The 23,548-nt window shown below is 53.3% G+C and overlaps 1 protein-coding gene across 2 annotated transcripts in view; it reads right to left on the reverse strand.

Annotated features, from left to right (window-relative positions):
- Positions 1-23,548, reverse strand: part of TTYH2 (tweety family member 2) — a 49,735-nt gene that overhangs the window by 21,202 nt on the left and 4,985 nt on the right. For both annotated transcript variants that reach the window (XM_032241835.1, XM_032241836.1), the window contains exons 2-4: positions 19,180-19,352; positions 10,271-10,382; positions 3,273-3,493 (exon numbers count right to left, since the gene is read on the reverse strand). In XM_032241835.1, coding sequence (XP_032097726.1) covers positions 3,273-3,493; positions 10,271-10,382; positions 19,180-19,352 — 506 coding nt within the window. The remainder of the gene's footprint in view (positions 1-3,272; positions 3,494-10,270; positions 10,383-19,179; positions 19,353-23,548) is intronic.

Consider the following 23,548-nt stretch of genomic DNA (forward strand, 5'->3'; position numbering starts at 1 on the left):
CAGCCAGCCACAGGGCACCTCTCAAAACACTCACTTCATGTTTCACACTTAAAGATTTCTTCTCACCACTTGCCTCTGCTCTGCAGAGCAGCAGCAAATCCAGTTAGGGGTGCCTCTAACCCACCCTCTGCAGCTGTGATTCACTGAATGCATCTTCCCTGCCTCCGCGCCTCATGTTGTCAGGGGTTCCTGGAAACAGCTCTTCTAGGCGGATGTGTTTTCCCAGAGGAGCCGGGCAAGGACTAGGGGATGTATTCCTAACCCAGAACTCGGCTCTGCCTGCCAGGGCCACTCCCGCCCCGGCTCCCTCCTCCCCCAGCTGTAGCCTCCCAAAGAGAGGAGCCCCTTGGCGGTTTAACTCCTCCAATACTTCGCCTGGCCTTGCATAAAAGTGCTGGGAAATATTTGCTTTGCTGCACGGCTATGCTTAAGGACTATCCCAAAGGCAAAGACGGGGGCTCTTCTGGGGAGGGCTTTTGTTCCAGAGCAGCTGAGTAGCCGCAGATGGAAGCAGAGACGAGGGAAGGGGCAGAACATCACTGACACTCAGGAGCCATAGGTGCCAACCTTGGACTAGACCTCTGCTGGGTTTTTTTTTTTGAGACAGAGTCTCACTCTGTTGTCCTAGCTGGAGTGCAGTGGTGCAATCTCAGCTCCTTGCAGCCTCTGCCTCCGGGGTTCAAGCGATTCTCCTGCCTCAGCCTCCAGAATGGCTGGGACTATAAGGCATGAAACATCACACCAGCTAATTTTTGCATTTTTTCTTTTTTTTTTTTTTGAGACGGAGTTTCGCTCTTGGTACCCAGGCTGGAGTGCAATGGTGCGATCTTGGCTCACCGCAGCCTCTGCCTCCTGGGTTCAAGCAATTCTCCTGCCTCAACCTCCTGAGTAGCTGGGACTACAGGCGCACGCCACCATGCCCAGCTAATTTTTGTATTTTTAATAAAGACAGAGTTTCTCAATGTTGCCCAGGCTGGTATTACACGCGTGAGCCACCGCACACAGCCAAACATCTTCTGCCTCAACCTCAATCAGGAGTGGGGAGCGGGGGATGGGCTCACAGGGGATCCTGTCAATCACCCGTGCTGAAACAGCTGACGTGCAGTTGGCACCATCCTTCCACTATTTTAATAAAATCGCCTTAACAATAAGCCGCCTTTGACATGTAAATTCCAACTTATTCCCTGAGTGCCGTTATCAAAATGCCCACACGAGGCCCTTAAATGTACACAGTGCTCTGCTAGGTGTGCTCAGAGAGAAGAGCAAGGTCAGAATGGACACCTTTGTACCCACTGCCCCTGCCTGACATAAGATTCCAAAGGCTCAGGCAATGAATGGCCCACGTGTCAGAAGACTTATCGGATACCACTGTTTTGGGGCCACAGGAGGTCACAGGCCATCCTGAGAACTGGCAGTTTCCTTCTGTCCCTTGGGAGGAAGGCACTTTTGCCCATGAGCATCCACCTTCTAGGGAGTGGGACTAAGCTCCCCTCAATCCAGAGCATCCAGGACATGGCGGAGAAGCAGGCGATGGATGGGCTGGGGAGGCAAGGTGTGGGGAGGACCGTCAGAACTGGGGACTTCATGAGCTCCCTCTGCTCAGGGACTGCCATCTCCTATTTTTGGGAAGGGGAGAGGCCCCTGGACTCAGCCCAGCAGTGACCTCCTGGGGTGGGGCTTTATGACACAAGAGGACACAAATCCAGAAAACAGGAGTAACTTGTGCAACCTTAAGCTAAGGGCTCTGACTTTCATCAATGGCTTGAAGAGAAGCCATCAAATGGAGGGAGCGGGGAGGATCCAAAGAGCTGATCTCGCTCCTCATGACTCATTCATCCCCTGCCCGAGTGCCTCCTCCACGCTAGGCCCGGGCCCTGGGGGCATGAGCCCACGATGCTATTCAGCCGGGAGCTCCCTCCAAAGGCCGGGGCTGCTGCCTCCTTCCCGGGCTCTCCCTAGAGCAACCTTCACTGGACCTAGCACCTGGAGAGGGGCAGCAGGTCCCTGCTCCGCCGACTGCGTCCAGTGCCTGTGCCTGTGCCTGGGCTGGGGTTTGGTGAATGCGGAGGCAGGGGAGAGGCAAACAAAGCCCCAGAGGTCAGATGACGCAGGTATGAGTTTATACACCCAAGTGAGGCTGGTGTCCCTCTGAGGCTGGTCTGGGCACGGTGGCTCACGCCTGTAATCCCGGCACTTTGGGAGGCCGAGGTGGGAGGACTGTTTAAGGCCAGGAGTCTGAGACCAGCCTGGCCAACAAAGCCAGCCCCCTGTTTCTAAAACAATTTTTTAAAAGTAGCCAGGCGTAGTTGTGTGTCTGCAGTCCCAGCTACTCAGGGGGCTGAGGTGGGAAAGTAGTGAGCCATGATCACACCACTGCACTCCAGCCTGGGCGACAGAGTGAGATACTGTCTTAAAAAAAAAAAAAGTGAGCCTGGGGGCATGACCTCATTCCTCCCTGTGCCTCCTCCATGCTAGGCCCAGACCCCAGGAGCACAGTGACTTGTAGGTCAGACCCTCCCCTGATGGAAACTTCTTAGCACCCTTGGCTGAGCACTCTATGTAGGCAAAGAGGCCAGCATCTCCCCAACCCCCTGTACCCATGGCTGAGTCTGTGGTACAAGAAATCTTGCCCCATAAATCTGGTAGGCGAGGAACCTATAAAGCTTGTGGCATTTCACCCAGCACCAGCCACGAAGAATGCTGGTCCCAGAGAAGCACCCTACTGTGTGCTGGAGGCCGAGGCCAGGTCCAGCCTTTGGCGTGGGGAGCTTGGGCACATCCCTGCCCTCTGTAGCCTCTGCTGCCTGTCTGTTAAGGAGGCTATCCTGCATACTCACCACGTGGCCCCCGCAAGCTCCCGTGTTCTTCCGATTTCAGCCAATGGCTTATCAAGACATTCTGGTGAGTTGGGCGTGGTGGCTCACACCTGTAATCCCAGCACTTTGGGAGGATGAGGCGGGTGGATCACTTGAGGCCAGGAGCTCAAGACCAGCCTGGCCAACGTGGTGAAACTCCGTCTTTACTAAAAATACAAAAATTAGCTGGGCGTGGTGGCACACGCCTGTAGTCCCAGCTACTTGGGAGGCTGAGGAGGAAGAATCACTTGAACCCGGGAGGCAGAGGTTGCAGTGAGCTGAGATCGCACCTCTTCACTCCAGCCTGGGTGACAGAGCGAGACTCCATCTCCACCTGGAGCTCAACATGCAGTTTTGGATGAATGACGCTGATGTCGCACTGCTGCCCCCCGCCCCCGCCTCCCACCGGCCCCTCACCTGTAGTACTCCACGTAGCCAGTCTGCTCGGACAGCTGGGCCAGCTCCATGGTGACCTCCCTCCACATGGGCAGTCCTGAAAGCTGAGCAACCACGCTGCCTGCCATCTGCTGTATGAACTTCAGGGTCTGCATGTAATCGCCCCGGGCGGCAAGGATCTCACTGAGCCGGCCCAGATGCTGCTCTAGGTCCACCTTCATCTTCTCGGTAGTTCTGGAAACCTAGGGAGGAGCGGGGGGCAAACGCCCGGGAGGTAAAGCTTCTAATTCTCATCCTGGAAGAGGTCTCTGCAGGCAGCAGAAGATGGCCTGGCCAGGCGTGGTGGCTCACGCCTGTAATCTCAGCACTTTGGGAGGCCGAGGCAGGCAGATTGCTTGAGCCCAGGAGTTTGAGACCAGTCTGGGCAACATAGTAAGACCCTGTCTCTAAAATAAATAAATCAATAAATAAAACATTAGGCAGCTGTGGTGGCATGACCTATAATCCTGGCTACCTGGGAGGCTGAGGCAAGACAATCGCTTGCAGCTGGGACAAGTGTCTGCAGTGAGCCAAGATCGCACCATTACACTCCAGCCTGGATGACAAGAGTGACACTGTCTCAGAAAAGATAAAAAAAGGTGGCTTGGCCTGCTTGAGCTTGAATGAACACCCCATGCTGCCCCAGCTCTGAAGATCTCATGAGCTATGGCCCTAGAGGAAGAAGACAGAGGCCCCGCTACCCACCCAGCCCTCATGTCCCTCAAACCAGGGGACAGGCCCTGACGTGGCCTTAACCAGGCGCCAAGAGAGGGAATGCTGGTGCCAGAGGAGCACACCACTGTGTGTTGGAGGCTGAGGCCAGGTCCAGCCTCTGGCGCTGGGAGCGTGGGCACATCCCTGCCCTCTGCAGCCTCTGTTGCTGTCTATTAAGGAGGCTATCCTGTGTGCCCACCACACGACCCCTGCTGTAAAGGGCTGGAATGAACAAATCATTCATCGCCACATCTTACTATAGACAGAGAAGGACACCCAGATGAAGAAACCAACCAAATAATCCACTATTCTTTGAAGATTCTCTTAAAACTTTCAACACTTGGGCTTACACATTCTCTTTTAGAGAAATGGACGCTATGTTGCTACCTTGACCTTGTACCCCCACAAGAGGATGGCTGTTCTGTAACAGAAAGGCTTTGTTGTGGCACTAGCGGCCGGGCACCACGTCCTGAACGCTGAGTGAAGGTAGGACAATGGGACTTTGCAAAAACAAAAACAGTCACGATCCTGTCTCTGACGAGCCTGGACATGAGGCAGGAGGAGGAAACTGGCGCCTTCTCCGTGTATTCATGTCCTCCCCTGGACATGTGTCCTGCTGGGTGGGCAGACAGGCTCCTGTCCCTTGGCTGAGCCCTTAGAACCTGGGGTTGAGTGGACCTTGAAGGAAACATCTGCCAATGCAAAGACAGAAATAGAAAGTCGAGGCCTGTCCATCCAGTTAAAAAAATTCTTTCTTTCTTTTTTAGGTACTGCCCCTTACAGGCAGTGTGCCAGAGTAGCCTGGCCATCCATTTCTTTCTTTTTTTTGTCGGGGTGGGGTAGGGACAGAGTCCCACTCTGTCGCTTGGGCTGGAGTGCAGTGGTGCCATCTCAGCTCACTAAAACCTCGGCCTCCTGGGTTCAAGCAATTCTCCTGCCTCAGCCCCCTGAGTAGCTGGGACTACAGATGCCCACTACCACATCTGGCTAATTTTTGTATTTTTAGTAGAGACAGGTTTCACCATGTTGGCCAGGCTGGTCTTGAACTTCTGACCTCAAATGATCTGCCCACCTCGGCCTCCCAAAGTGCTGGGATTACAGGCATGAACCACCACACCCGGCCATGTCCATCCATTTCTAATGGTCCAAATGGTCGACCCTTGCTGGCTTTTGAAGAGCACAGGCAGGGCGTGTACTGGTCAGTGGAGCTTTACAACAGCCCAGATCCAGCGTGCCTGTGGGGCCCCGGGGTGCAGCTTGGCAGCCCCAAGCACGCTGTTGCTGGCAGCGAGGGAAGAAAGGGCTTTGTTGTTCTGAAACCGTCACGTTAAACCAAGAAGCACAACGGGCCGGGAGCGGGGCAGTGCGCCCTAATCCACATTCAGCAGCCTTCAGCTCCCACGGGTCTGGGAGATAAAAACGACACAGAAGAGGCAGAAACTTCCCATGGTGAGAACTCAGCGAGGCTGACTGGATTCCACTCCCGGAGGCCAACGGCGTTCTCTCTGTTATGGGGACTTCACGTCAGCTGTGTGGCCTTTTACATCTGCGCTACGCTGGGAGTTCCTGGTTCCAGAAAAGAGAATGGCTCTCTTTGTTTCACTTTGTTTTATTTTTTCAGTGTCAGCGGCTTGTTCCGTTTTCTGGCTTATGCTCGGTTCTTATGAGCTGGTTGAGGACTAAGAGATGTCGGAGTACAGAGACACTCTTTCATATACAGATCTGACAGCTTGTAGCACAGGGGAAAAGACCCCGAACCACCTACAAGTACATTCAGTAACTAAATGCCATCCTCGTATGCTCTTCTGTTCAATTGAATAAGATAAATGTACAACCACTTTGGAACCATTGATACAAGTAGCACTATTACCAAATAACGGTGCCATTATGAACAAACCCCAGTAACAGGTGACATTTCCATATTTCTATATTATAGCAAACAAACTTCAGAGCAAAGGGCTGTTAAAAATTATCTGTAAACCTTTTTCTGTAAGGTCACTTGTTTTCTCCTTCATAGTTCTACATTTTTAACTTCTCTATTTCTTAAACTCCTCCTTAGGAAAAAAAAAAAAAAAAAGAAGGCAGTCATTTGTCATGACTTCTCTTTTTTCCTGATATCTTCCCACAGGAAACAAACTAAAAAATTGTTTTTTTGTTTTTTTTGAGACGGAGTTTCGCTCTTGTTACCCAGGCTGGAGTGCAATGGCGCGATCTCGGCTCACCGCAACCTCCGCCTCCTGGGTTCAGGCAATTCTCCTGCCTCAGCCTCCTGAGTAGCTGGGATTACAGGCATGCACCACCATGCCCAGCTAATTTTTTGTATTGTTAGTAGAGACGGGGTTTCACCATGTTGACCAGGATGGTCTCGATCTCTTGACCTCGTGATCCACCCGCCTTGGCCTCCCAAAGTGCTGGGATTACAGGCTTGAGCCACCGTGCCCGGCCCTAAAAAATTGTTTTTTGAGATACGGTCTCGCTATGCTGCCCAGGCTGTTCTTGAACTCCTAGGCTCAAAAGGTCCCAAAATTAAAAAAAAAAAAAAAAAAAAAAAGAGAGGCCGGGCAATTGTGGCTCATGCCTGTAATCCCAGCACTTTTGGAGGCCAAGGCAGGCAGATCACGAGGTCAGGAGTTCAAGAGCAGCCCGGCCAACATAGTGAAACCTCATCTCTACTACAAATACAAAAATTAGCCGGGTGTGGTAGCATGTGCCTGTAATCCCAGCTACTTGGGAGGCTGAGGTGGGAGAATTGCTTGAACCCAGGAGGCAGGGGTTGCAGTGAGCTGAGACCACCATTGCACTCTAGCCTGGGTGACAAAATCTGCCTCAAAAAACAAAAAAAAAAAATGTTTTTGCTTTTTAAAATAAGAATGACAGCAGCGACCTACTTACAGTTCCCCACTTCTCCACATCATCCCCAATTCCTTAAAGGTTCAGTACCTAGCACGCCCTCCAAGGACAGGTGGGACGACCCAGAGATGGAATCAGGCTCTCTCATGGGAGGGACAGGTCAGCTTCCCAGGCTGGGCAGAGTTAGGGACAAGCTCCCCCCACCAGGTGGTGGAGATCATGGTCTAGAGCACAGAGCAGTGCGGTCGGGGACCAGCAGCATAAGATGCACCCCCTGGGAACTCACTCACCAAAGCAAGTTCTCAGCCCTGCCCCAGACCCGCTGAATCAGAACCTCCAAGGGTGGGGCCCTGCAGTCTATGTTTACTGAGCCTTCCAGGTGATTCTGATGCAAACCCAAATATGAAAACCTCTGGGAGGGAGGGTGCTGCGGCGCTCAGTGAGGTTATCTGAAAGGGTGTCTGGGCCAGGTCAGGGGAGGTAAGGGGCTAAGACCAGGAGGCCTGGATTCTGGTTTCTGCTCTGAAACACACACATTTTCAACTTTGGGGCAGCAATGCAACCTCCCTGTGCCTCAGTTTCTTCACCTGAGTGCTGCCCACCAGCCTGCTGCAGGCTCATGTGAGAAAGCCTGGAAGGGCCATGCTGGCCACCAGGTGCAGGAAGTTTTGGTGTCCCAAAACAACTCCTCTCTACTCCCCTAGACTGGGGCATGCAGCCCTCCCAGGACTGCCTGATCGCTGAGCCCTGAGCCACCGCCTCTAAGGCACAGGCGTCCCTCTAGGTGGAAACGGACAGGTGTGGGGCTTCCAGTCCAGGACGGAAGGACTTGGGAGCAGGGCCCACCCACTCTGTTGGTGTGACCCCAGAGGGCCTCTTACTAGCCACTCAGCTGCATGATCTAGGCTCTAGCAAGGCCGAGGTCCAGGTCCTGCCTGACCTGCTCACGAGTCCTCCACCTGCCTCTGCCGCTCACAGCGTCCCAGACCCCAGCCTCCCATTGACCCCACCGTGATTACAGTGCTGACGATAAGGGCACTCATAATCACAGTCACACCAGTTGAGGGTACTTTATAGTTTACCAGCACTTTCACTGACATTATCTCACTAATGTCATTTATCTGATGTCTGGACTTCCCCCTTTGGGTCTGGGAAGTCTTCTAAGGTCTGCTGCCTCCCCTGGACCCCTGAGGACTAGTGTGCTGAGTGTCCACCCCGAGGCCCAAACCAGCCCCACAGGTCCCAGCAAGGGCCCAGGTGCTGCCTTTCCACCTGCAGGCAGCAGCCACACCTGGGCCCTCCAGGCTCACGCCAGAGGGGAGGCAGCTGCCCGCAGGCTGGAGGTGGCTATGGGCTGGCTGGACCAGTGTGAAGCCCGGGGGCTCCTGGTCTCACTTCTCAGTAATAATGGAGAGGTCGAGGGGCTGATCTCCAGGAATACAGAACCCTTCCCTTTGGGAACATGGGGGATTTTGAAGAGTGGGATGCAATGTCCAAACCTGGCCCTGGAGCACTGTCAGGCTGTGGGGTGGAAGGACCCAGCCTGGGGGCCTGTTCCCAGCTCACCTCCCCATACAGCTCTCATCCTGGGGGAGAAGGACTTCAAGTTTTCCCATAAGGGAGTTCTGGGAGTTTCTCTACATCAGGGAAGGTCATGGCCTTGGGGCCTTCCTGGGCAGGGCAGGGCAGGGGGTTTTCCTTTCAGGGATGGGTTCCTCCTCCAGCGATCCCGGTGCTGGTGGGTGAAGAGGAGGCAGGCAGCAGGACAGCAGGGAGGGGCAGAGAGAGCCTAGAGGGCCGTGACTATGGGGTCCTTCCCCACCAGGGCCCGGGACAAGGGCGGGTGCCCAGAGGGAGAGCTTTCCCCAGCCAGGCCAGGCCACACCTCTGCTTCCCAGCCCTGAGCTGGCTGTTGCTCAACTCCTGCATCCCAGCCACCTCAACTCACCCCACAAGGCTGTTCCAGCCCAGCATCCACACACCGGGCATCAGCGCTCAGGCTATGGGGATGGGTCCTGGAGGACATTGGCGGCAGAATGAACTCTGCAGAGACCAGGGCCCCTGGTCTGGTACCCATCCTCAGCCCCTTTCTGGAGGTCAGGGCCTCCTCCCACGATGGACTTGGGCACGGAGGAGCAGCACAGCTGTCTCTTTAAGGTGACCCCCCTTGTTGACAGAGGGATTAAAGCCTTAGAGGAGCTTAAGGGAGCAGGAGGGTGGCAAATGGGGTCCAATCCTCTTTCAGAGGATGCCAGGGCAATGGCCAAATTCTCCTGCTGGGGCTTGATTTTGTGGCAGAGGCTGCTTGGATAAGCATCTGAAAAAGCCTGGTGCTTAGAGTGAGAATGACACGTGTGGGCTGGGAAAACTCCAGATCCAGGCAGCTGGGGTGGAAAAGGCAGAGGCAGTTTTCAGGGAACCGAGTCCTCAGCTGTCCACCCTCATCATGCTCCTCCCTGGGCCAGGTCCCCAGCAGAGGGGTGGCAGCCCCAGCAAAAGGCCCATGTGTGTCAAGCAGTCTCTGCCACAAAATCCAGCCCTGGCTTGGCAGAGGAGCCTTTCCCTTCCCCTATGAGTCCTCCTCTGGGCAGGCCAGCACACCCTTCACTGTGAGCCCCCACCTGGAGTCGAAGTCCGGAAGCCAGAGCCCCGAGGACCTGCGGCAGGTTTCCATCACCCCACCCCATGGGACTCTTCAATTGTTTTGTTTTTTTTTTTAATTTTTTTTAATTTTTGAGATGGAGTCACGCTCTGTCTCCCAGGCTGGGAGTGTGGTGGCATGATCTTGGCTCACTGCAACCTTTGCCTCCCAGGCTCAAGTGATCCTCCTGCCTCAGCCTCCCGAGTAGCTGGGACCACGCCATGACCAGCTAATTTTAGTATTTTTGGTACAGACAGGGTTTTGCCATGTTGCCCAGGCTGGTCTCGAACTCCTGAGCTCCACATGTGTCAGCCTCCCTCCCAAAGTGCTGGGCTTACAAGAGTGAGCCACCACACCCAGCCCTCAGTTGTTTCTGAAGAGGTTTTTTCTTCTTGACATCTCCTGGACCCCGAAACACTCTGTATGTAGCACTTAAAATGAACACCAAAAAATGCAGTGGGGCTGACTTTCCACGTTCGCAGTCTCCTTTGACCAATTGGAAGGAGTTCAGCTTTCCGGAAAATGAATGGGGTTTGAACCCACAGCTGCCTCCTTTGGTCCTCCCCCCATCCCTTCCACCCCTCCAGGCTTGGGAAGCACAATTGCCCATTTGCCCCAACAGAGGCAGCTGCAGCGCAGACGGGGGTCCAGCCCTCAGGCAGCACACAGGCCCTTCACATGCAGCTAAGTCACTGGGATCTGATGGGGCCCTTGCTCTGACCACACTGGCCTTGTGGGCTGTGCCTGTGCCCAGCCAGCTGCCCGGGAGCCTTACCAGAGCATCGATCCCAGAGAAGGTGTGGTTGGCATCCTCTAAGGAGTACATCAGCTGGTACACCCCATCGTTGGTCTCGCTGTTTCCATAGAAACCAATGCCCACGGCAGCGCTGCAAGCAAGACCCCAAACAGAGGTTAGAGGTGACACGCAGAGAATGTTTGTGTTTATTTTAAAATATAAGCTTGGGGCTGGGCATGGTGGCTCATGCCTGTAATCCCAGCTACTCAGGAGGCTGAGGCATAGAACTGCTTGAACCCAGAATGTAGAGGTTGCAGTGAGCCAAGATCATGCCACTGCACTCCCTTGTGGGTGACAGAGCTAGACTCTGTTTCCAAAAAAAAAAAAAACAACTTGTTTTTTTTCTTTTTTTTTTTTTTTTTTTTAGAGCAGTTTAAGTTCACAGCAAAATTAAGAGGAAAGTAGAGAGTTTTCATATATCCGCTGGCCCACGCACACACAGCCTCCTACTCCACTCTAAAATCCTGCACCAGAGTGGCATGTCCATTACAATTGATGAACCTAGACAGGCACATCATCACCACCCAAAGTCCACAGCTTCCACTAGAGCTCACGCTCTGCGCTGCACATTCTATAGGTCTGACATATGGATAATGACATGCGTTGGCTGGGTGCAGTGGCTCATGCCTGTGATCCCAACACTTTGGGAGGCTGTGGCGGGTAGATCGCTTGAGCCCAGGAGCTGAAGACCAGCCTGCACAACATAGTGAGACCCTATCTCTGCAAAAAATTTAAAAAAAAAAAAAAAGAAAAAAGAAAAAATGACATGTCAACCATTACCGTATCATACAGGGTAGTTTCACTGCCCTAAAAATCCTCTGTGCTCTGTCTATTAAGTATCCCCTCCCCTCTAACCCCTTTATTTTTATTTTTTTGAGATGGAATTTCGCTCTGTTGCCCAGGCTGGAGTGCAATGGCAAGATCTTGGCTCACTGCAACCTCCACCTCCTGGGTGTGATTCTCATGCCTCAGCCTCCCTAGTAGCTGGGATTACAGGCACGTGCCACCATGCCTAACTAATTTTTGTATTATTAGTAGGGATGGGATTTCACATCGTTGGCCAGGCTGGTCTTGAACTTCTGACCTCAGGTGATCTGCCCGCCTTGGCCTTCCAAAGTGCTTGGATTACAGGCATGAGCCACTGTGCCTGGTCTTAACCTTTGACCTTTGACCTTTTCACTTTCTCCAGTTTTGCCTTTTCCAGAATGTCGCAGAGTTGAAATGATACAGTGTGGAGCATTTTCAGATTGGCTTCTTTCGCTTAGTAATATGGATTTAAGATTCCTCCATGACTTCTCCTGGCTTGATAAAGCATTTTTTTTTCAGTGCTGAAGAATATTTCATTGTCTGGATGGACCACAGTTTATCCATTCACCTATTATAAGACATCTTCGTTGCTTCCAAGTTCTGATAATTCTGAATGTGGTTGCTATAAACATTTATGGAGAGCAGGTTTTTTACTTTAGCTGAGGAACTCTTTCCTGGGGGCTGTCGTGGGTGGGGGATGACATCTCACAGTCTGGCAGGTGGGGCTGGGGGTGTGGAGGTGAAGGTTAAGGGCCCTGGCAGGCTGGCTCTACAGGACATTTTGTTCAGGTAATAGGAAAATACTGTCCTCCAGTCCTATGACTCCAAAAGGCAGGAGACTGCAGCCAGCCCTAGGGATGTTGACACAGTAGGTCTAGGGAGGGCCCAGGTACCTACACTTTCACCAGCCCCCAGGGGAATTCTGACATGGGTGGGCCTGGGAATCGCTGAGGTGTGCTGAGATCACACCCAGTGCTGACCCTGGGTCTCTCTTGACACCTCCAGGAATTGTGGACTCCTTCGACATCCTCCGCCCTTTCTCCCAACATCCCCAGGCCGCCCATGGGACGGTCTGTTCTTCCACTGTGAAGTCCCAGCTGATAGAACGTTCCTTCTTCTACTGAGCTGACGCCTGCCTCCTTAAGCCACTCACCCACCGGATCTTTGTTTATGGCCTGGAATAAGCTTCCAATTCTGCACGGTGCCCCAGTCAGACATCTGAACGTGACTTCCCCCAACACTCTCACCTTGTGCTCTCCAAGTGGGACCGGTGTCCTTCTTTGGCCTAAGGTCTCCAGACCTTGCCCAGGCCATCACCGTCCTCTAGATGAAAGTCTAATTGGTTAATGTCACTCTTAAATGTGGCCTGAGTCACTTCAAGTCCCCAGTTTGTTCATCAGCTCTGAGTGCAGTGGGGTTCATGCCTTAGGACCTTCACTCCCTGAGACACTGACCTGAACTTGCGCCCACCCTGGTTCCCCTCTCCCCCAACACCAATCTTGTGGTCTACAAACAGCCCCTGAATTTCTTCCCAAGAATTGCCATTAAGCCCAGTCTCTCCTCCTTCCTATAGTGCTGTATTGATTTTTGTTTCATTTTAACCAAAAGCAGAACTTTAAATCTAGCCCTGTGAAATCTCATCTAGTCGGTTTTAGTCCAACATTCCAGCATGAACAAATCATTTAAATCTTGACTCGTGTCATCCATCATATTCCATCTCACCCGCGCCACTTGGGACCGTCTGAAGACTGATTAAGCAGCCTCCTGAGTTTTCATCCAAAATGCCCATTTGGGTGGGGGTCGGGGGAGATGAATGTACACGTCCACGTCCACACTTACATTTGTTCTTTTGTTCTTTAAACAAGACAGGATCTAGGATGAACCCCCTGGAGGACTGTGATAGAAACCTCCTTCCAGGGCGCCCTTGACCCCTAGAATTCAGTGTTTTTCAGGATGTGGTCCTTGGGCTCCAGGAGCAGAATCACCTGGGGAGCCTGTTAAGTGCAGATGAGCAGCCTGGCCCATTCCATCAGCGTGCCCTGGGAATGTGCCTTTTACAATGAGGTTCCTGCATCATCATCCAAGATGGGGAGCGGCAGACATTTAGAAAAACGAGGTTCCTGCATACTTCACGTGTCTCTGTCTCTCTCTCTCTCTGTCTCTCTCACACACACTCTCTACAGTTTAAAAATCCACTGCACAAGTCAATATTCTTTGGATTCAATCAGAGTTGTATAACCAGCTTTGAACCCAGTTAAATGCACCAACGTGGAAAATGCCACCCGTTTTTTCCCCACAGTATCCACACAGAGATGAGGAGCTTCACCAAGTGCTCAGCTGAGATATTCATACGTTAAATGAATTGTTTTTCCATGATCCTCCAACTCATATCTTTATTGAAAAGAAAACCAACCCATCGTCCTGTGCTCTGAGAAGCCATTTGTCGGCTCCACGTGATCATCCTTTCCTAGGGCTCTGAGTCACGATGTAGGGTTTTCCGTGGATTCAGTATGAAGCCTGCACCTTCCTATCATTCTCATTCTCTCAGGTCTTTTTTCTGAAATGGACACATTCCAGTTTCATGCCCTTCTCCTAGTCTGTGGGTTTATCAGCGATGGCCCAGGAGGGGCTGTGATATTACACCTCGTCTTTGGGGATCAGAAATCGCCTTGGGGCTCACGCCTATAATCCCAGCACTTTGGGAGGCTGAGACAGGTGGATCACCTGAAGTCAGGAGTTCGAGACCAGCCTGGCCAACATGACGAAACCCCATTTCTACTAAAAATACAAAAATTAGCTGGGCATGGTGCCATGTGCCTGTAATCCCAGCTACTTGGGAGGCTGAGGCAAGAGAATCACTTGAACCTAGGAGGCGGAGGATGCAGTGAGCTGAGATTGCGCCATTATACTCCAGCCTGGGCGGCAGAGCAAGACTGTCTCAAAAAAAAAAAAAAATTGCCCTGGCTGTTTAATGAGGGTCTCCTGGTCCCTCCTGGGGTCACTGGTCCCGCCCAGGCCATGAGAAAGCCTGTTCTGCTTGGGGAGTTGGGGTGTTGGTGGTGCCTTCTTCCTGGCATGCTCACACCCCTATCTTTCCCAAATATAAAATCACTACCCTTCTCCAAAATGAGGAGCACCTCGTATCCCTTTTGCTTTTTCAGGAGCCCCTTGTTGGTCTTTTCTTCTGTGTATTCGATCCCGTTTTCCAGCGGAGCCATGTCAGCAGAGCTCATGTGTCCTCCCACCTCAGTCCCCCAGCCTTGAGCTCCATCCCTTCTCCTGCTGCTGTCACGACTCTCCTTCCTGCCCCTCCCACAGCTCACACCAGCCAGGCTGTTCCTGTGTCCCAGTGGACGAAGCTCCAGTGAAGGTGACCCATGACCTCCCTGCCACTAAACCCAAGGGCCTTTCCCAACGCCCCTCCCACATGTAGTGGTCAGCTTGGTTCTTCTTCCTGGAACACGCTGCCCCGTGACTCCTGTGCCCTTGCGGGATTCCCAGCTCTTCCTGGTGGGACACTCTTTCCTGGTCTCTTTCACAGGCACCTTTTGTGTCCCAGCCATTAAACGCTGGCCCCAGCTCCCTTCTCTTCTCACTGTGCGCGTCCTACGTAGGTCCCCCATGTGTGTGGCTGCCACACCGGCCGCCCTCATGACCCCAGCTTTATAACTCCAACTCCACATGGATGTTTCAAAGGCCCCTTAAACTCAATCTGTGCACAACCATACTGTGACCGTCTGCCTCTCTTCAGGTTCCCTGCCAACGTCCCACGCCTCGGAGGATGGCACCGCCACCCCATCCAGGTGCTTAAGCCAGAAACCTGCAGATCAACTTCACCAGCTCCTCCCTGAACCTCCCCAGCCAATTCTTCCTCTGTGTACCCCTCTTCTGGCCCTGCCCATGCCCGGGTGTTGGCCCGCCGCCTCCAACTGGGCCTCCCTAATAGCCCGAGTTTTACTCTTGTCACTGTCTATGCGACCCTCTGCCTGAACCTGTCCCTCCTCTGTCCCCTGCCCTGTTCTCCACCACAGGGGACTGATCCCTCACACCGAATGTCTCTGGCTCCCCTGCCAGCTGACTTCTGCCGATGGAGGCGCCGGCAGGGGACTGGAGGTGGTGGGAAGGCAGCGGGGCCCTGTGCCCCTTGCTCTGCAGCCCCTGTTGGCAGGCTGTGTGGCTCCAGCTTCCCTAGTGACATGGCCTCTCTCTCTGGCCCTCTGGCCTGCCGGTGGTGGTGGTGGCTCCTGCTGCTGCTAACCCTGGGGTCACTGTCTGCCCTCATTAGGCCTCTGATCTTCTGCTGCCCGGTGACCACTTCTTCGCCTTCAGGTCCCGCTGTCACGAATACTCACTTCCGTCAAACTGGGTTACCCGGTCACCCTACCACTTTGCAGGGCCCCCGCTGTGGCTCCCCTGGCTCTTAGTATAAAGACCCTGACCCAAGTCACAACCTATGAGTTGCTCTGTGGTTCGGATCCCAACTGCCCGCTGTGTCTTCTGACCCCGCGACACTCTCCCCATCCCATTGCCACTCACTGCTCACCCCGCAGGGCCCCCAGCCTCCTCATCTGTTCTGGCCACTTTGGCTTCCTTTAGCCTCGTGCTCCCTCCCACCTCAGGGCCTGTTAATGCTCCTCTTCCCTCTGCCTGGAGGTATCTCTGCCTCCCTTGCCCCCACCTTTGCCAAGTTAACGCCTTCTCATCCTACGGGTTTGGGTGCCCTTGTCACCCAGGGACGCCTGGACTCAGGTGGGCCATCCACTTCTATGCCGGCTCCTTTCCTTCAGAGCTCTCTCCTTAGTTTTTTTTGTTTGTGTTTTTGAGACGAAGTCTCCCTCTGTCGCCCAGGCTGGAGTACGGTGGCACAGTCTCAGCTCACTGCAACCTCTGCCTCCCAGGTTCAAGCAATTCTCCTGCCTCAGCCTCCCAAGTAGCTGGGATTACAGGCGCCCACCACCATGCCCAGCTAATTTTTGTATTTTTAGTAGAGATGGGATTTCGCCATGTTGGCCAGACTGGTCTAGAACTCTTGACCTCAAGTGATCCACCTGTCTTGGCCTCCCAAAGTGTTGGGATTACAGGCGTGAGCCACTATGCCTGGTCTTCTCTCCTCAGTTATAATGATTCAAAGCAAATTGGGGCTCAGCTCGCAGCCCCTGCTGACAGACCCAGAAAGCAGACTTGGTGCCTGTATTCTTCCTGCTGGCGCCCTCTTGCCTGGTATGAGTAAAGCCCAGAATGTTGTGGGATGGATTCGGCCAGGCACATTCCTTCCGCCTTGAGTTTTCCCTACACTGCAGGGAATTCTTTCTTATTGGAAGAACTGACTCCTCACGCCATTCTTACCATTCCAAAGTATTCTTCAAAAAACAGGTTTGTCATCTCTCTCTCTCTCTCTCTCTCTCTCTCTCTCTCTGTGTGTGTGTGTGTGTGCGTGTGTGTAAGAGACAGGCTCTCACATCACCCAGGCTGGAGTGCAGTGGTGTGATCATGGCTCACTGTAGCCTCCACCTCCTGGGCTCATCCTCCTCCTGCCTCGGTCGGGAATACAAGCATGAGGCACCATGCCTGGCTCGTTTTTGGAGAGGTGAGATCTCACTACCTTGCCCAGGGTGATCTCCAACTCCTGGCCTCAAGTGATCCTCCTGCCTCGGCCTCCCAAAGTGCTGGGATTATAGGTGTGAGCCATCATGCCCAGCCTCTGTTTTTTTGTTTCTAAATAAAAACCTTGCAAGCTTGACTAAAAATAAATAATAATAAACTAAAAATTAAAAAACCTGAGTTCATGCAACAGGGGTCCCTGTGCAGCAGGGGCTGCTGGTTTCTCCGGGTGTCTCCCCAGTCTCACCCCTCCCCATGCACCCTGCACTGCCGCACAGCCTCAGCGGGAGGGTTTTGTTTTTAAGATGGAGTCTTACTCTTGTCGCCCAGACTGGAATGCAGCCGCACTGTCTCAGGTCACTTCAACCTCCGCCTCCCGGGTTCAAGCGATTCTGGCTCAGCCTCCCAAGTAGCTAGGATTCCAGGCACGATCCACCTTGCGGCCATTAGGCAAATTAGCCTCCCTAATTTTTGTATTTTTAGTAGAGATGGGGTTTCACTATGTTGGTCAGGCAGCTCTTGAGCTCCTGAGGTCAGGTGATCCTCCTGCCTCGGCCTCCCAAAGTGCTGGGATTACAGGCGTGAGCCACTGTGCCCGGCCGTGCAGGAGGATTTTTAACACCACAGTCGCTTCTCAAAGCTCTTCCATTCTACTGGGAACCACACTCGCCTGTGACCTCCGACCTGTCCAGAACTGTGTCCTCTGAGTCTCTTATTTCAGCCCTGGCCGCATGTCGCAGCAGCCTTGGTCCCCTTCCCTGTGCTCAGAGCTTCGGCAGCCCCACAGAGCTGCTTTAGCATCTCGCCTGTGTTTTGGGTGTGTGAGTGAGCCTCACACTACGTGCAGGACGAGATCAAGAGCATCTTCCAGCAGAGGAGAAAACTGCAGGGGCAAGGTGAGCTGCCTGGGGATAAGAACCCAGGAATCCTCAGCCCCAGGCTCACCAGGACCTGCCTGGCTGCCAGCCTGCTGCCAGGTAGAGAAAGACTCCCAAGGGGTGTCTTGGTCACTCCCCTGGGGTGACCACACCCCAGAAGTGTCTCTGCATGGACACCAGAGGCTTTTGGAAAAGCCTCTATAGATTTAAAAACAAGAAAAATGCAGCATCTCCTGAAAACAGCCAGCATGCATGTGGACACTGGCTGTGGTGGGGTGGCCAGGCAGTGTGGGGGGCTGGGTACAGACCCCTGCACGGGAGTTAGGAATCCTCACTTCAAGGCCCAGCATGAGGCCGGGCGCGGTGGCTCAAGCCTGTAATCCCAGCACTTTGGGAGGCCCAGGCGGGTGGATCACGAGGTCAAGAGATCGAGACCATCCTGGTCAACATGGTGAAACCCCGTCTCTACTAAAAATACAAAAAATTAGCTGGGCATGGTGGTGCGTGCCTGTAATCCCAGCTACTCAGGAGGCTGAGGCAGGAGAATTGCCTGAACCCAGGAGGCGGAGGTTGTGGTGAGCCAAGATTGCGCCATTGCACTCCAGCCTGGGTAACAAGAGCGAAACTCCGTCCCAAAAAAAAAAAGGAAAAAAAAAAAAAAAAAAGGCCCAACACAGTGGCTCATGCCTGTAATCCCAATATTCTGAGAGGCTGAGGTGGGAGAATCACCTGAGGCCAGAAGTTCAAGACCAGCCTGAGCAACATAGTCTCAGCCCATGTGGTGGCTCATGCCTATAATCCCAGCACTTTGGGAAAAGGCTGAGGCGGCTGAATCGCTTGAGTTCAGGAGTTTGAGATCAGCCTGGGTAACATGATGAAACCCTGTCTCTACAAAAAGAAAAAAAAAAAAAAGCCAGGCATGGTGGTGTGCACCTATAGTCCCAGCTACTTGGGAGGTTGAAATAGGATTGCTTGTGCCTGGGAGTTTGAGGCTGCAGTGAGCTGTGATCGAACCACTGCACTCTAGCCCTGGGTGACAGGGTGAGACCCCATCTTGAAAGAAAAAAAGAAAGAGATAATGAGAGAGAAAGATAGAAAGAGAAAGAGAGAGAGAGAGAAAAGGGAATGAATTTCTCAATTCCTCATCCAAAGCAAAGAAGGTCTGGCTAATGGCACTAAAAGCTACTGATCTCACAAGAAGGTGGAATTGATTTGTGCTGGAGTCAAACTTTCTTCTGACCTCACAGACCCAGGGCAGCAGCTGGGAGGGGACAGGGACACAGACTGGAGGTGAGGCGCCCAGTGTCGGTTTGGGAATGCTGCCTGGTATACTCAGGGAGCAGCCTGCACGGCTGCTGGGCACAAGACAAACCCATATTGGGGGAGGGGTTGGGGGGCCACTTGGGAGACCTTTCTGGACACCCCATCATCACTCCAGGCATCTGATTGCTCATGCTTGGTAAGAAAAGAGACAACACTCATTTGGGGACGAGCTTCTCCATCAAGGTAGCCACAGCTCGGTCAGGAGAACATGGCCAGATAGTCCCTGGCCCCTTGCAGAGTAAGCCACACCCCCCAGGCCCAGCGCCCAGGGCCACTCACCAGCAGACGAGCCCGGCCGACACGGCCGTCCAGGTGATGCAGCAGGACTGGCGCTGCTTAGTCTGCGCTGCATCTTCCTGCCTGCAGCAGCACACGCAGGCCAAGTAAGCCGCGAGGAAGATGAGGTTCAGGCCCAGGCAGACGGCGGCCACTAGCACCAGGAACAGCAGTGACTGGAAGAGAGCGGAGGCCTGTGGTCACTCTTCATCCCGAAGTGGGGGCTTGGGAAGTACCCTGCCCTCGGGCTCTGAGTGCCCCGCTGCCTGGGCTGTGGATAGGACCAGGGCTGAGCTGTGTCTCTCATCCATCCTTCCGGGCTCCTTCTATAGTTCAAGCTCCTACTCTGCAAACAGAGGGCCCAGCACTGAGGCACTTGGGTGGGAAAGATGGAGCTTAGCGGGCACGAGGCCAAGTGGTGAGCTTGGTGCTCAGTGAGGGAGGCGTGCCAGCGCTGGTCCCGGTTTCTGGTTCAGACCCTGGATGAAGATATGCACCAGGCCCTGCTGCTGAAGAGTGTGAGCCATACAGGAGACAAGGCAGGAATCCCTGGCTGGCAGGGAGGGCTGTGGGTGGCGACCTCCATGGCTGAGGGTGATAGGCAAGGAGAGGGACCCCATCCAGGACCGGAGCACCTGGAGGCCTCAGGCGCTGAGTGCCACTGAGACAGCGTCCGGGAAGACAGCCCTGTGCACCTGCTGCCTCTTCCACGCAAGGACCCCACTGTCCTGATCACGTTCTCTACCTAGAATGTGAAGAGGTTGTTCTAGGTGTTGGGGTCCATCCTGAGACTCAAGCCAGCTCCATACTGGGGGAATGCATGAGGGGGCCAGAGAGTCAGGATATGCAACTGTGGAGTCTCTTCCTCTGCACCCCGGCAGGGACAGCTGAACCTTTAGTGCCCTCGGCAGCAGCAAAGCCAGAATCCTGAGAGGGCTGGAGGGGCCCGAGGCCTGCCTAGCACCTCAGGGTCTTGCAAAGGGAGCCACAGTCTGTCAGGAGGCACGGTGCCACTCTCTCCCCACTCATCTCTTGATTTTACCAGATGGGCACCAGATGGCATCAGGGTTGGTGGCTGCCAGCCAGGGCTGAACCTGGCTCTAAGTCAGGTTCCTGAGCTGACAGCCACCCCGCTTTCCATGCTCCCCCGATAGGGGTTCCCGGTCCCGAATCCCTAGTGTCCCGGGGGGCTGCTGGGGAAAGCCTGCTTCAGGGAGCCTACTCAGGGGGTGGTAATTGGCAGGAAGGGGTGACTCTGGGACCCTGTGGCCTAAGGGGGAGACGAGACTTGTGCAGGGACAGAGGCACGCACCGAGACAGCCCAGACAAACCAAGCTGGGCTCTGCAGCCCAGGGCCTTGTGGCCGTTTTCTAGGGGGACAGACCCCTGGTGGAGGCCACACTGCTAGCCTGGTGAGAGGAGGGTGGGCCTTCGTGCCCCAGATGTGTGCTGCTCTGCTGGTCACTCTTGGCCGACAGACTTCTCAGCTGAAGTGGGGGCAGCCCAGAAAAAGGCAGAAGAGATGGCTCACTTGGGAGGGGAACAGATGGATTTGACTTAAAATGTGGCTTTCTGCCAGGTGTGGTGGTTCACGCCTATAATCCCAGCACTTTGGGAGGCCGAGGTGGGAGGATAGCTTAAGCCCAGGAGCTCAAGACCAGTCTGGGCAATGTAGAGAGATACTCTCTACAAAAAAATAAAAAATAAAAAATGAGCTGGGCATGGTGGCATGTATCTATAGTCTCAGCTACTCGGGAGGCTGAGGTGGGAAGATCGCTTGAGCCTGGGAGGTTGAGGCTGCAGTGAACCATGATCATGTCCCTGCACTCCAGCCTGGGTGACAGAAGGAGACCCTGTCTCAAAAAAAAAAAAGTGGCAGCTGGGAAGCTAGGGCCCAGAAGATCTGGGCACCTCCCTCTCCCAAAGACCTCACAGTGTGGCACGGGGTGGGGGCTGGGGGGCTGGGGTTCTCCCTGCCTGGACCACTCATTGGCATGACCTGTCCCTGGGACTGACCCCAGCAAGCCCGGGGGTAGAAGAGCCAGTGGAAAGTTACTGCCCCCTTCTGGTCCTCAGTCCATGCCCCTTCACCAGAGGGCCCTGCAGCCCAAGCCGAGGCAGAAGAGGCTGGACAGATGGGAGTTGAGAGCCTCTTTCCTCAAAGTGAAGTTCACCACTCTGTGACCTGTGTGGCCCTGACATCTGGGAACTTGTTAGAGGTGCAGAATCTCAAGCCCCACCCTGGAGCCAGTGAATCAGACCGGCCTCTAGAGATGACCCCAGGCAGCGTATATTCCATTAGTCTGGGACGTGCTGGATTAGTGTCAACAGAAGTTCTCAAACTTTTTCCAGTAGCTTAACTTTTTCTTCAAACTGACTTTTTAGCAGAGCCCTGAAACACAGAGCCCCATCTGAGTGAGGAGTGGCTGGAAATGCCATGCTTTGTCTTGGCCACCCCTTGGCAGCCCCTGAGGCCCCTCTGTTAAAGCCCAGGGATCTTCCTAACCATTTGCAAACCAGCCAGGCATGGTGGCATACACTTGTAACCCCAGATACTTGGGAGGCTGAGATAGGAGGATCACTTGAGCCCAGGAGTTTAGTCTAGCCTGGGCTGGGCAACATAATGAGATCCTATCTCTTAAACAAAAAACAAAAACAAAACAAAACAAAAACCCCAAAAACCAATTTGCAAACCATTGTGCAACATGCATACTATGACCCAGCAACTCTGCTTTACAGAAAGGAGGCTTGTGTCCCTCAGAAGATACACAAATGTTGGTCAGGCTGGTCTTGAACTCCTGACTTCAGGTGGTCCACCCGCCTCGGCCCCCCAAAGTGCTGGGATTACAGGTGTGAGCCACCTCGCCTGGCCGTTATTCCTAATGGCTCATGCCTGTAATCCCAGCACTTTGGGAGGCCGAGTTGGGTTGACCAGTTGAGGTTAGGAGTTCAAGGCCAGCCCGACTAACATGGAGAAACCCTATCTCTACTAAAAATACAAAAAATTAGCTGGGTGTGGTGGCGAATGCCTGTAATTTCAGCTACTTGGGAGGCTGAGGCAGGAGAATCACTTGAACTTGGGAGACAGAGGTTGCAGTGAGCTGAGATCTCACCATAGCACTCCAGCCTGGGCAACAGGAACAAAACTCCATCTCAAAAAAAAAAAAAAAAAATTCACAAATGTTCACAGCAGCTTCACACAACAGTGAGTCAAATACTCAAAAAGACACAATGTCCACCAACAACAGAATGGATATAGAACATGTGTTACAGTTTTAGAATATTACACAGCCACGAAAAGGGAACTGCACCACACGTGACAACATTTCTGGGACGAATTTCCCAGAAGTCAGGGAGAGGATGAAAGCCAGACACGGAACAACAGAGACTGTATGCGTTAACTTATATGAAGTTCAAAGTCAGAGACACTCATCAATAGCCAAAGAAACATTAATCATTGAATCATGGCTACCTTTGGGAGGGTGCTGACTTCACGGGAGCATGAAGGAGGCTTCTTGGGGGTCAGGAGTATAATTTGATTGGGTTGGTGCTGCACATACACACACACACACACACACACACACACACACACACCACGCACATGCTTGTGGGCATAAATTCATTGAGCTGCACACTTAAGATGATACTCTTTTCTGTAAGTTATTCCTTTTTTTTTTTTTTTTTTTTTTTTTGTGAAAGTTTTGCTCCATTGCCCAGGCTGGAGTGCAATGGCGCGATCCTGGCTCACTGCAACCTCTGCATTCCAAGTTCCAGTGATTCTCGTGCCTCACCCTCCCGAGTATCTGGGATTACAGGTGCATGCCACCATGCCCAGCTAATGCTTTTGTACTTTTAGTAAGCACTGGGTTTCACCATGTTGACCAGGCTGGTCTCAAACTCCTGAACTCAAATGATCCACCTGCCTCGGCCTCCCAAAGTGCTGGGATTACAGGTGTGAGCCACCGCACCTGGCCAAGTTATTCCTAATGACAAAAAAAAAGTAACGGAGCCCCATTCCTAAATACAAACCTCCTGTGTAGCCTGGAGCCCAGCTACCCTTCGAGTTTGCCTCCTGACAGTTCCACTGCTATTTTATCCCCAGTGGAAAAAGCCCCTGAATCTACCAATTTCCCTGCTCAGCAAGGAAGGATCATCCGAGAAGAATCAGGCTGTGGGTGATGCAGCTGCTCCCTGGTTAGCCTCCTCCAGCCTCCCGATCTCCCCCTTCGGCAGGCGCTGGGCCTCTGTGGCCTGGGGCCTCGCCAAGCTGGGCAGCTGGCCTCAATTAGGATACTGATAAACGCTCTCCAGCCCCAGCGAAAGCGAGGCCTACGAAACCAAAACTTGGAAACCTTCTTTTTTCTTTTTTAAT

Source organism: Sapajus apella, unplaced genomic scaffold (genome assembly GCF_009761245.1).
Source record: "Sapajus apella isolate SASKATOON/1434 unplaced genomic scaffold, GSC_monkey_1.0 scaffold48, whole genome shotgun sequence".
Taxonomy (NCBI): domain Eukaryota; kingdom Metazoa; phylum Chordata; class Mammalia; order Primates; family Cebidae; genus Sapajus; species Sapajus apella.